At 41.1% G+C, this 14,891-nt stretch overlaps 1 protein-coding gene across 1 annotated transcript in view; it reads right to left on the reverse strand.

The window, feature by feature from the left end:
• GABRB1 (gamma-aminobutyric acid type A receptor subunit beta1) overlaps positions 1–14,891 on the reverse strand; it is a 680,617-nt gene that overhangs the window by 168,634 nt on the left and 497,092 nt on the right. The window contains exon 5 of the mRNA XM_040334996.1: positions 3,413–3,495. Coding sequence (XP_040190930.1) covers positions 3,413–3,495 — 83 coding nt within the window. The remainder of the gene's footprint in view (positions 1–3,412; positions 3,496–14,891) is intronic.

Genomic DNA, 14,891 nt, shown 5'->3' on the forward strand with positions numbered 1-14,891 from the left:
CACAAAAGGAAAATATCAATGATTGACCTTTAAGAAATAGCTGGAATAGAATTTCAAATGGCTTGGCTATTACTGACAACCGATAACAAAATGAATGTGGCAACAAATAATTAAGAAAACAAAGGAGAGGCCATCCCTTCATGGTGCATATACAGTGAAAGATCTGTTTTCTTCTCAATGGAAAATAAAGAATGATTGATGCATGAATAACTAACATTTTAGAAAATATCTGGTTGTTATAATGACTATTCAGAATATTTTATCATTGTCCATCAAATGTGGTTGCCATCGATAGTTAACCCCCCAGTATGGCCCAGTTGAACTTATGGTGGATTATTTAGTAAAGGCAAATAGGCTGAGAAGTTGCACTTTGCTTGGGAATTTTTCCCAGAGCCTAATGAATAAGATGAAGTTTCACTTTGCACATGATTAGGTATTCTTGGCAAGGAAGACAAAACAGCATTTATGCTTGCACATGATTGGATAATGGAAGTAAGCAGAGCAAAGTGAACAGTCTATTTGTCTTTACAAAATCAACCCCATTGTATTATTGGGTGTCCTCTAATGGATTTACATTGCAATAAGTGGACCAAAAGTTGAATGGTTTTGCAGATAACTATGCAAACAAAGGATAATCTGGCTGTTAATTCCACCCAATACAATTTTGATTTCATCTGTGCCTTAGACCTTGCTGGATTTCATCATTAACAATTAGAAAAAGATAGCGGGAATCCCTTTATAAAATCTTGTAATATATGCTCTTTTCTGGTTCTCTTCTTACCTATCTCAGAACACTTTTAATGTCACCATCTTCTCTGCTCCTCTTCCTCTTTCTGTTGGGGTACCGCAAGACTCCATTCTTGAACCCCTCCTATTCTTCCCCTACACATTTTTCCTGGGCCAGTTAACAACCTCCCATGGCTTCCAATAGCACCTCTACTCCGACAATGCCCAAATCTATCTCTCTACTTCCCAGCTTACCCCCTCAGTCTCCTCAGCTATCACAAATTTACTCAGTGACATATCAGTATAGATGTCACACCACTTCCTCAAACTCAATCTTTCCAAAACTGAGCTTGTAATAGTTCCTCCATCCTGATCCCCCCATGACTTTATAATTGAGACCAATTATTGATGCCAGGGTGCTAGGTGCAATCCTAGACTCTGTCTTCTCCTTTGGGTCTCACATCCAATCATTGGCTAAGTCTTGCCACCTTAATCTCCAAAACATTTCCAGAATTCGCCCCTTCCTTACAACACCACAAAATACGTTTTTCACTCCTTGGCCATAACCTGCCTAGACTACTTGTCACAAACTTCGGTGAATGAAGTGAATTACAACTGCGGTTAGCAAAAGATTTCAATGCACCTCTCTATGTTATGTGAGATTTCGGTATTGGACCCCAGGCGTCACTCCAATCAAAGAACAGGAGTTTGGGGGTTCTCTACATCATATCACTTTCACATATAGGAATGTGTTAAGCTACTAAGGTAGGAGGTATTACAACATGCCACCAAGCCCTAGCGTTGAAAGATTACGATAAACGTGAATGAGCACAACTGCATTAAAGGTTCCAATGCACTTCTCTATGCAAGTAATTATCAGTACCGGACCCCAGGCGTCACTCCAATCAGAGAACAGGAGTTTGGGGGTTCTCTACATCATATCACTTTACATAAAGGAATGCATTGGGAGTAGGTATAAAATACCTTGTATCCTTAGCATGAAAAAGTTAGAGTGAGCATGTTCAGCATTTTAGGGCAGAAGCCCGTATACAATTAACAACGAATGTCAAGCACGTAGAATTTGAAAATACTGTATGCAAGTAGCATTAACTTGTGAGAGGCAATTTCAGTTTAAATGCCTTAAAAGTGTATGTCCCTTTAAGATAGTCCACAACTGTTACATGAAGGCACCATTAGTCATTCCAAGCAGCATCGTAGTAATTACTAGAGCCAGATTCAAATACAGTACTTAAAAAAACTATATAAGAACCGGGTATTTGTACAGTAACAAATGTGATGTAGTAATGGTACTTATCCCTTTGCAGCGATGAGTGTTTTCCAGTAAGCAGGTATCGCAGCAGTCTTGGGATTCTGCAGTGCAGGGTCTCCTGGTGGGGGATATATTAGGGTGTCCCCAGCCACAGCAGTTAGATGGGCAGCGTGGAAGGTGGCAGTAGATAACCAAGAGGTAGCATGGATGCAGGTGGCGCTGCTACTTAGTTCAGGGGATATGCCAGTAGCTTGTGTGTTTAAAAGTAGCCAAGCCGGCTATGGCCGACAATAATAGGGCAGCGTGTACTATGCACGCTGTCCTCTTTATAGGGGGAAGACATGTGCAGTGCATCTATCACTGATTCGACTCACTTCCACGTTACAGGCTGGAACGCACGCGGCGCCGGGCGATGAAGTTATTGCACGGTCGCCGTATGCGCTCCAGCGTGGAACGCAATACGGCAACAGAGAGCGCTTGTTACACTACTACAACTCCCTCCTCACTAGCCTACCTTTACACTGGCTGTCCCCCTTCAGTCTATTATGAATGCTGCTGCTAGACTAATATACCTTACTAACCGATGTGTGACTGCTGCCCCTCTTTACCAATCCCTTCACTGGCTTCCACTAGCTCAACATAAAAAATCAAACTACTAACCACAATATATAAAGCCATCCACAACACTGCTCCCCGCTACATCACCAACCTCATCTGCAGATATTTCCCAAATCATCCTTTCCGCTCCTCCCAAGATATTTTGCTCTCCAGCTAACTTGTTACCTCCTCCCATGCTCACTTCCAGAACTTTTCCAGAACCTCTGCAATCCTCCAGAACTCCCTATCCCAGTATGTCCGGTCAGCTCTTACCCTGTCCGCCTTTAGGTGATCCTTGAAAACTCACTTATTCATGGACCTTCACCTAAAAAAATGTACTTGAGTCACCTACCAGATCATCCTTTTCATCGATTACCTTTTGTACCACCTTCCCCTCTCTGAATCCTGTATAATAATAATAATAATAATAATAATAATAATAATACAGGTAGGTATTTATTAATTGAAAGAGCACAGAATACACGCAGCATCTTACATAAACCTTGAAGAATTTCACAATGCCAATGCTATAAGGGCTAGACCTTAAAAAGAAACAGAGGTAGCACAAAATGGTTCAAGGTTTTTGTATGATGCTACTTGTATTTGGTGCTCTTTCAATTAATAAACAAAGACCTATACTGCAAGATCTTGGCCAGGACTCCTGGTATTTGGATATGCAAAAACAGATGTTGAAGCAAGAGCAATGCCATGCCTAAAAGAAGGGATGATGTTTTAGGATAATCCCTAGTTAACTCTTTAGTTAACTTCTCTACAGATTTTATTTTTAGTAAAAAAAAGTAAAGAATTAAATGTACTTACAGCTTTCTATTTCAAGCGTACAATTCTGTTCATCTAATGGATATCTGCGTAGATCCATCATACAAGCAGCTGTGGTTGTAATCCTAAATGAAATACAAAAGATATAAAAGCCTTGTATTATATGCACCTTTTTCATTATAGCATATTTATAGTATACTTATTCATATTTAAATTAAAGGGGAATACATTATATCCCAGCTTGTTTGTACACAATACAGCAATTAAGAAAGTGCATATATATATATATATATATATATATATATATATATATATATATATATATATATATATATATATATATAAATATAATATATATATATATAAAACTCAACGTGTGTATGTATGTATGTTCCAGCATCACGTCCAAACGGCTAAAGATATTAACATGAAACTTTGCACACATGTTACTTATATGTCAGCAACAAACATAGGATAGGTGGTTTAACCCTTACCCACCCCCATTTGCCATGGTCGGGGTTTTCCTTTAAAGTCCCATTCAACTCTATGGGAAATACATGTTACTTCATAACTTCCAAACGGCTGTAGATATTTCGATAACACTTGGTCACATGTTACTTATATGTCCACTTAAACTATAGGATAGTTAATTTATCCCTTAACTACCCCCATTTGTGAGGGTCGGGGTTTTTGCTTAAAGTCCCATGCAAATCAATGGGAAATGTATGTTCCCACATAACTTCTGTACGCCTGGAGATATTTCAATAATACCTGGTACACATATTACTTATATGCCAAATAAAAATATATGACAGTTAAATTAACCCTTACCTACACCCTTATATAAAATATGGGTATATTTATATTACTATGATTTTCCTCCCCAAAAGGTTAAGATAGGAAGACCGGGCAACGCCGGGTATTCAGCTAGTATATATATATATATATATACAGGGTGGGCCATTTATATGGATACACCAAAAACAAAAGTTGGATTCAAAATGGCCGACTTCAAAATGGCCACCATGGTCACCACCCATCTTGAAAAGTTTCCCCCCTTACATATACTAATGTGCCACAAACAGGAAGTTAATATCACCAACCATTCCCATTTTATTAAGGTGTATCCATATAAATGGCCCATATATATATACACACACACACACACACTCACTGACCACTTTATTAGGTACACCTTGCTAGTACCAGGTTGGACCCCCTTTTGCCTTCAGAACTGCGATTTTGGTCCATAGTGACATAATAGCATAACACAGTTGTTGCAGATTTGTCGGCTGCACATCCATGATGCAAATTTCCCATTCCATCACATCTCATAGGTGCTCTATTGGATTGAGATCTGGTGACTGTGGAGGCCATTGGAGTACAGTGATCTCAGTGTCATGTTCAAGAAAGCAGTGGTGAGAAGATTTTAGCTTTGTGACATAGTGCATTATCCTACTGGAAGGAGCCACCAGAAGATGGGGACACTGTAGTCATAAAGGGATGGACATGGTCAGCAACAATACTCAGGTAGGCTGTGGTGTTTAAATGATGCTCAAATGGTACTAAGGGACCCAAAGTATGCCAAGAAAATACCCCCCACACCATTACACCACCAGCCTAAACTGTTGTTACAAGGCAGGATGGATCCATACTTTCATGTTGTTTACACCAAATTCTGACCCTACCATCTGAATATTGCAGCTCAAATTGAGACTCATTAAGCCAGGCCACGTTTTTCCACCCTTTCATTGTCCAATTTTGGTGAGCCTGTGCGAATTGTAGCCTCAGTTTTCTATTGTTAGCTGACAGGAGTGGCACCCGGTGTGGTCTTCTGCTGCTGTAGCCCATCTGCTTCAAGATTCCATGCGTCGTCCGTTCAGAGATAGTATTCTGCATCCCTTGGTTGTAACGAGTGGTTAGTTGATTTACTTTATCTATCATCTAAAACCAGTCGGCCGGTCTTTCTTACCCATTCTGCGCAATTTAAACAAGTCATCTTCACAACGTCTAGATGCCTAAATGCACTGAGTTGCTGCCATGTGATTGGCTGATTAGCAATTTGTGCTACCAAGCAATTGAACAGGTGCTCCTAATAAAGTGGCCATTGAGACTATATATATATATATATATATATATATATATATATATATATACAGTATATACTATATATATATATATATATATATATATATATATATATATATATATATATATATATATATATATATATTTATATACACACACACACACAATACCTCACAAAAGTGAGTACACCCCTCACATTTTTGTAAATATTTTATTATATCTTTTCATGTGACAACACTGAAGAAATGACACTTTGCTACAATATAAAGTAGTGAGTGTACAGCTTGTATAACAGTGTAAATTTGCTTTCCCCTCAAAATAACTCAACACACAGCCATTAATGTCTAAACTGCTTGCAACAAAAGTGAGTACACCCCTAAATGAAAATGTCCAAATTGGGCCTAAATAGCAATTCTCCCTCCTTGGTGTCATGTGACTCATTAGTGTTACAAGGTCTCAAGTGTGAATGGGTAGCAGGTGTGTTTTGTGGTATCACTCTCAATCTCTCATACTGGTCACTGGAAGTTCAACATGGCACCTCATGGCAAAGAACTCTCTGAAAAAAAGAATTGTTGCTCTACATAAAGATGGCCTAATTTATAAAAAGATTGCCAAGACCCTGAAACTGAACTCCAGTACGGTGGCCAAAACCATACATCGGTTTAACAGGACAGGTTCCAATCAGAACAGGTCAACCAAAGAAGTTGAGTGCACTTGCTCATCGTCATATCTAGAGGTTGTCTTTGGGAAATAGATGTATGAGAGCTGCCAGCATTGCTGTAGAGGTTGGAGGGGTGGGGGGTCAGCCTGTCAGTGCTCAGACCATACACTGCACACTGCATCAAATTGGTCTGCATGGCTGTCGTCCCAGAAGGAAGCCTCTTCTGAAGATGATACAAAAGAAAGCCTGCAAACAGTTTGCTGAAGACAAGCAGACTAAGGACATGGATTACTGGAACCATGTCCTGTGGTCTAATGAGACCAAGATAAACTTATTTGGTTCAGATGGTGTCAAGCGTGTGTGGCGGCAACCAGGTGAGGAGTACAAAGACAAGCGTGTCTTGCCTACAGTCAAGCATGGTGGTGAGAGTGTCATGGTCTGGGGCTGTATGAGTGCTGCCGGCACTGGGAAGCTACGATTCATTGAGGGAACCATGAATGCCAACATGTACTGTGACATACTGAAGCAGAGCATGATCCCTCCCTTTGGAGACTGGGATGCAGGGCAGTATTCCAACATGATAACGACCCCAAACACACCTCCATGACGACCACTGCCTTGCTAAAGGCGCTAGCCAAGCATGTCCCCAGACCTAATCCCTATTGAGCATCTGTGGGGCATCCTCAAATGGAAGGTGGAGGAGAGCAAAGTCTCTAACAGCCACCAGCTCTGTGATGTTGTCATGGAGGTGTGGAAGAGGACTCCAGTGGCAACCTGTGAACTCCACGCCGAAGAGGGTTGAGGCAGTGCTGGAAAATAATGGTGGCCGCACAAAATATTGACACTTTGGGCCCAACATTGGACACCAGCGGTTTAGACATTAATGGCTGTGTGTTGAGTTATTTTGAGGGGACAGCAAATTTACACTGTTATACAAGCTGTATACTCACTACTTTACATTGTAGCAAAGTGTCATTTCTTCAGTGTTGTCACATGACAAGATAAAATAAAATATTTACAAAAATGGGAGGGGCGTACTCACTTTTGTGAGATACTGTATGTATATACAGTATATATATATATATATATATATATATATATATATATATATATTAGGGGTGCAACGGATCAAAAAACTCACGGATCGGATCGATCCTCGGATCAGGAGTCACGGATCGGATCATTTTCGGATCAGCGCAAAAAAAAAAAAAGGGTGTTTTCATTGGTCCAAAAAAAAAAAAGTGTGTATATATATATATATATATATATATATATATACACACACACATACATTTCAGGGGTGTATTAAAGAGGAAGCAGGTGAGGCTGTTTGGGACTTGTTAAAAGTACAATCTTGATGTTTTTACAGCTATATATATATATATATATATATATATATTTTCTGTAAAAACATCAAGATTGTACTTTTAACAAGTCCCAAACAGCCTCACCTGCTTCCTCTTTAATCCACCCCTGAAATGTGCTGTTTCCCCCCCCCCCTCCTCTCACACCAGTGCTTCTCTGCTAATATTCCCTCTCCATGTAGGCTTGCCAGAGCCCAGTGCACAGCGTGACACGCCTCCCCGGGGAGGCGTGTCACGCTGGGCTCTGGCAGCAGACTGGCCGCCGCTCCGGAGCTAGGCCGAAGCCGGGGACTTTCCTAGGCCTAGGCTCCGGAGCGCTCCGCGGATCGCGGGGTGTGCCGATCCGAACGGGGTGGCCCGTTCGGATCACGGATCGGTGACGATCCGTTGCACCCCTAATATATATATATATATATATATATATATATATATATATAATATCAATCACAGTATATACACAGGTATATATGTGTATTATTTAACACATATAAAATAAAGTGACAAATAATAATATTCATTTTACTATATGTAATAGCAGTATAATATTGATATGAATTAAGAAAATGTAACTTCAGTCCATGCTTTACTTTGCTTTTTATAAAGTTTAGCTGATCTGCAAAACATTTTAACATGCCAACAAGATATCTAATACACTTTTTTAATCTTTCCAAAAATGTAATTTATTTTCCATTTCTAGCACTTAAATCCAAATGGGGATTTAAGAACAATGGCTTAAAGCAGACACTTTCAGTGCAACACAGTTGAATCCACTCCAGTGGGTGTCTGGAAGTCTGCACCATCTGCTCAGAATAATTAGATGATTCTACTATCTATCGCCACTATTTTCCCTTTGTGCTTATCCACCAGCTCTCCCTTCAGTGACAATATTGTACAGTTTTTTTAGCCACCACCCATTCCTGCACATGTTAAAAGGAATATAAACCTGGAGGTCTTGTTCTATCAAGCAGCAAAGTAACAAGGCAAAGAAAAACCTTAGGCCATAAATGAAGAGTTAAATGAGCAACATAAAACCTGTAAGATGTCCCATTTCCTAGTCTACTGTGCCCAGCATTTTGTCCTTAGTAATGGCACCACGCAGAACAATCAAATCTGATGCATATGCCATCACTAGAGATGCGCATACTAGACAGACGTACAGTCAATCAAGGCAGACTATGATGAGCATACTTGAGATCCGGGAACAAAGCTACATTTTTTCATCTCCACTCTACATAAGTGAATTTAACTGTCAAATCTGAAATTTTAGAGGATCAATCAGTCACCTCCTAGCTTTTTTTAAAACATTTCTGCTTTCTTTTTTTCTTTTCTACAGTGTTAGTTTTTAGTTTTTTTCAATCTCCACCATGACAAAATCTACAGAATCAGAGTAATACTGAACTGTGATTTTGGTACCTTCCAACAGAGAAGTCCCAAATATAATATGGTTACTTACCGTATATACTCGAGTATAAGCCGAGTTTTTCAGCACATTTTTTTGTGCTGAAAATGCCCCCCTCGGCTTATACTCGAGTCACCTTTTTGCGCCTAATCTCCCGGACTTTGGGGACCCTGTACTGGTCAGCCTTAGGTCCCCTGGGCCCCAAACTTCCTCTACAAGTGTGCAAAGTTTGTTGCGTGGGAAAGCTATGGCCGGGGAGCACCAATTTTTCAAATCTGGGCAATTCTTCCATAGACTCCAATGTTAAACGGTAATTTTTCCGGTGATTTTGGGGACTCGGTACCGGCCGGTCGTAGGACCCAGAACTTGGCACACATGTAGCCCCATTTATATTCTACAAGTGTTCAAAGTTTCTTGTCTGGGGGCCCTACGGCTGGGGAGCACCGATTTTTCAAAGCCAGGCACCCCTTCCATAGACTCCCATGTTAAACATCAGTCTAGTCATGGACACAGTGAGGCATGGACACAGTGAGGCATGGGCATAGTGAGGCATGGGCACAGCAAGGCATGGACACAGCGAGGCATGGACACAGTGAGGCATGGGCACAGTGAGGCATGGGCACAGTGAGGCATGGACACAGGGAGGCATGGACACAGGGAGGCATGGACACAGTGAGGCATTGACACAATGAGGCATGCACATGGACACAGTGAGGCAAAGTGAGGCACAGTAAGGCATGCAGATGGACACCCTTGGCTTATACTCAAGTCAATACGTTTTCACATTTTTTTTGTGGTAAAATTAGGTGCCTCGGCTTATATTCGGGTCGGCTTATACTTGAGTATATACAGTAATTCCAAAAATGTACAGGAGTCTTTAGATTTACATTGAACGCATATATTGTGGAATGTCTGGTTGGTTACTTTAGATGAAGGAGTATCAAATGTGGATTTGTTTTATTCTTAAAGTGTACATAAAGGCAAAACTTTTTTGGTTTTGGACATATTAGGGAAGGGTTAAAGTAGAAGTTCCGAGCTAGAGCTAATTATGCTTAAAACATCTCTGAACCACCTTCTAACGTCTACTTCATGTACTTTCCTCTTGTCAGAGCATTCCGGTCTGGCCACTAGATCTCCCAGTGGCTGGGTGAAGAGCAGCGACAATTGAGGGAAATCCTGGGTGGTGATGCCAGGCACTGGGAGCAGATCAAATTACAGACAAGAGCGCCCTGAAAATAGGTAAGTATAAGCATCTTCCAACTACAAGGTAGTTTGTATAGGAGTTAGACCGTAGGTGGGAGCAGTTTTATGCCTAAGGGGTTGTAAACCTTCATATTTTTTCACCATAATGCATCCTATGCATTAAGGTGAAAAAACACCTTCCACTGTCCGCCCCCCGAGCCCCCCTTTTACTTACCTGAGCCCCGAATTTCCGTGGGTGCCATCCCACATCGCTTTCTCCACGGCTTCTCGGCTTTTCATTGGATAGATTGATAGCAGCGCAGCCATTGGCTCCTGTTGCTTTCAATCAAATCCAATGACTCGGCCGGCGGGTGGCAGGCCGAGTCATACACTCGGCGTCTATGGACGCGTCTATGAGCCAGTAATTGCATTCGGCCATAGCACCCTTAGGGCTCATTCACACATAAAGCTGGGGGGTGGTAAAACAACAGGATATAATATAAGTCTATGGTTAAGTGCAGCAAACTCACAGGAAAGCTGCAGGTACACTGCGCTACACCCACGGTATGGGTAATCGACAGCACATCAGTGTGAAAGCAGCCCTATACTATTATGCCCAGTATATTGCTTAACACTGACCTGAAGATCTTCTTATTTCTTGCTGCTGGCACCACTCTGGAGACCACTAGCTAGCATAAGAGGTGGAGTGCAGTTGGTATCACTCCGCATGGGACAGGAGCCAGTGCTACAGAGGAGGTATCAGCTTATGTGGCTCTTGCTCCCTCCTACAGCTCCAACTTGACAAGCAGTCCCTCTGCAATGTACTCTGTTTGATGCTCTGGAATGGTGGGTCAGCAAGACCAGACTGCGATCTACCAGTCACCTGATCTACAGGTTGCTGATTCCCGTACTATGTTTTTCCCATGTTGACTTTTCAACCCAATAGGTTGAATGAAAAAAAGCTGACAGCTCTGGTCGGCGCCACTGTGCTAATGATCCGGGGGCTAGTTCAATGATATCCCCTGCTGAGCTGTTATGTTCTAACAGGGGGATGCGCCCCCGCCAGAGAACTCCATTGGCTGAAAGCACTGATTGCTAGTCAGGCGGTGATTTTCTAGCATGCTCGGTCAACAGAAGTGGGCTCTGGTTCTGTCGCCCTGACTGCCATACACAACGGAAGGTTTTTATTGAACCGGCCGATGTCTCCCGACATTTCGCCTGTGTGTACGGGGCTTAAGCCTAGTACACACAAGCCGTTCAATAGAAACCCGGCTGACATTTGGCCCGTGTGTATGGCAGGCAGCCCAACAGAAGCCAGTCGTTCGACCAGCTTCTGTCGAAGGCTCATGGCTGTTAACAGTTTCACCAACCGGCTCCCTATCAGCGCTCTCAGCCGGTGGCTAAGAGCGTTGACCGGAGTGTTCTGGCAGGGGGGCCATCCCTTGTCAGAACACAACAGCACAGCAGGGGAGATCACTGTACTAACATTGGATTGTTAGTACATCGGCTCCAACCTGAGCTGTGAGTGGTGTGTACTAGGCTTTACATAAATGAGTATTCAGTATAAACACATTCAAATGGCTAAATGAGTACTCTTCTTCTTTAGTAAATCAATCTAATTTAATCAATGAAGGAAAACCTAGCAGGTATCACATATTTGTGTTTGTGATAATAATTATTTTACATTGTGTATTTGTACCTTTGATTTACAAAGTTTGAAATGCAGTAGAGATAGATATGATAGATAAGATAGATAAGATAGATAGATAGATAGATAGATAGATAGATAGATAGATAGATAGATAGATAGATAGATAGATAGATAGATAGATAGATAGATAGATAGGCTAACATATAGATAAACACAACCCAAAATTCTTCTGTTTATAAATTGTCTGGGTCTAGCCCTCGGGATGCAGTTTTATTATGAAAAAGTGAAAGTGACTAGAACAAAAAGCTGCAGGATATAAAAAGAGGCAACTGTCTCAAGTACAAACTGCAGGAAAACAAAGCTGAAAAGGTTACAAGGGGCTGTATGTGATGCAGATACAAGAAAAATAAGGGAAGAAAAAACAAAGTTTCATCTTGCATAACATTCTTCTCTTCGTCTAAAACAAAATTCAATTTATTTTGTACTTTTAGTAAGCCTGACTATGTGCCTCTCATTGAAATTAATGTAAAATTTGATAATATGATCTTTTGATGTTTTTTCTAAAGAATAAAATAAGACCCTTTTTGCATGTGTTATAATGTTATAATGTTAAAATTGTTATTATTAATAAATATGTTATTTAATAATGCCACTATGCTTATTTATAACAACCCAAAGCAACCAGTGACAGCAGATCATTTAAAGTGGTTGTAAACCCTTTACAACCACTTTTACCTACAGGTAAGCCTAGATTAAGGCTTACATATAGGTGCTCGAAATATCTCCCAAACCTCCACGGTTTAGGAGATATTTACAAATGGGACGGGCACCGATGTCTATGGCGCATGTGCCGTAGACAACGGCGCAGGTGCACTTTAGAAACCTTTAGAAACGTCGAGCGTGCCATTTCTAAAGGAGATCGTGCCATGACTGGCGGATCTCTATCTGGTATCTCGTGTCCTGTTTCGATAAATTGATAGCAGTGCAGCCATTGGCTCCCTCTGCTGTCAATCAAATCCAATGATGCTGCGCCGGGGGGGGGGGGGCGGGGGGCCGAGTCCTGCATTCTATGTGAATTGTAAAGTGATTGTAAAGGTTTGTTTGAAAAACATTTTATACTTAGCTGCTCTGTGCAAGGGTTTTGCACAGGGCACCCAATCCTCCTTTTCTGGGGTTCCCCGCGGCTCTCCTGGCCCCTCCTCTTTATTGGTTGCCCCCACAGAGAGACACTTTCCATGGGGACACACATGCAAGCGCGCTCCCGAGTCCTGCTGCTGCGTCTATTGACACAGAGAGCGGGATTCGGCCCCGCCCCCAGCTCCTGTGTCATTGGGTTTGATTGACAGCAGTGGGAACCACTGGCTCCTGCTGTTATCAGTCGGTCCAATAAGGCCCCCGAGACAGTGGCTGGAGCTGCTGGGCTTGTGTTTATCGCTGGAACGATTGGGTTCGGGTAAGAAAAAGGGGAGCTCTGGGGGCAGCTGCAGCACAGAAGGTTTTTCACCTAATGGATAGAATTTAACTCCTTTAATTGAACAAGCTGAAGTTAGAAGCTGATTGATTACTAGGCACAGCTTTACCAGACTCAGTGTGCACCAATTTTAGTAAATCTCTCCCAAAGTGTATATTTGCCTGGCAGACTAAATAAGTGTTGGGGAAGTAATTGTTCTATTATCATCATATCCCAAGTTATCAATGAAACATCTGTCCCTCTATAGCCATCTTAAACTGCAGAACACTAATTGATAATATCAACACAGGCAAATTAAATGTATATATAATAATTTTCTCTATGATTAACTACTAGATCCTATTGTAATGAGGGGAAATCACTATGTAACTACACAGGATGCTTGAGCTCCTGGGCCCCCCAGCAGTTGCCTGGTCTTCTATGGCTATAGATATGCCATTGGAAAGCTAAAAACGTGATTGGGTAATCTTTGCAAAGTGAATTTTAACCACATCCACAAAGCTAAAGTAATATTCCTTTGGAAAGGGAGCAGTCGAATTACCTTTCGTAAATCAACCCAACTGTCTCATGCTGACTGTTGTCAGAATATGCATTGGGGGGCATAAACTGGATCAGACAGAATTTGACATGTGCTTTGAAGCCCAACTCCAGCTAATACCTTTTTTGTTTTGGATAGAACAGGGAAGGGTTGGAGCCTCTGTCAACTTTTTACTGCTGCCTGTGTCCCTATTGGGGAGACATTCATAATGTCAGGTCAGGAAGTGATGGAACTTTTCTAGGGGCACACAATTGCACATTTGGTTAGAACAAGTGATAATTTTTCCACTGTTCTTTGTGCCTTCAGCCCTATTTCTTGTATGGGTCTAAGAGAGACAGGAAGAAAGAGGTTAAAGTGCCCCGATGGGCCACAGATAATAAAAACCCATAAAAATTGTTCCACTTCGTTTAAAAAGCAAAAAAACACAAAAAAGATAACAAAATTGTCTGTAGTTATGATTTAAAATGGGTTCGCCCTCCCATTTTTTTATTCTATTTATTCAATCTTACAATTACAACAATATCATAATAGCCTGACATCAGGCTTCTCACAAGACATTGTTACAATAAAAAAATAGTTGCACTATCATATAAAGTGTTTTTTATGTCAATGACAAAGAAATATTTTTGCTAATTTCTATTACTACATAATGGTAATCCAAAATACCACTAAATATCAAATTACATTTTTCATTTTATTAGACCATTTGAAGACCACAATATTTTCCCACTTCGTTAATTCAGCTTGATTATAACATTTTATTATAAACATATTATGCCTGAGCCATGTCACAAAGAAATAGCCACAGACTGTATGATAAGGAAAAGCATCTGTTCTCACCTTCCTGAATTGGAAGCTCTGTTCTCACAGTGGTGGTAAAAATGTTTCCTATTCCTTTGAGTGTACTATGGGAAGCAATATTTAACACAGCATGAATGATTAATGCATGGCCTACACTGAATGATAGAAACCTTGTCATGAAATGCCCAATCCCTTGTGGCGAAGAAGGAAATTAAAGTTTAATCTGTCCTCGCCTTTTCCTAACTGACATGGTAGAATATAAATTCTAGCCATGTACGAGGTCAGGAATTGGGAATAAGCCAACCTTTAAGAAATCTTAAATACACAGAAAGCCTAATGCTACCAAAGTGAGTTTCTGAAATGCCA

This window comes from Rana temporaria, chromosome 1, assembly GCF_905171775.1.
Source record: "Rana temporaria chromosome 1, aRanTem1.1, whole genome shotgun sequence".
NCBI classification, from domain to species: Eukaryota; Metazoa; Chordata; class Amphibia; order Anura; family Ranidae; genus Rana; species Rana temporaria.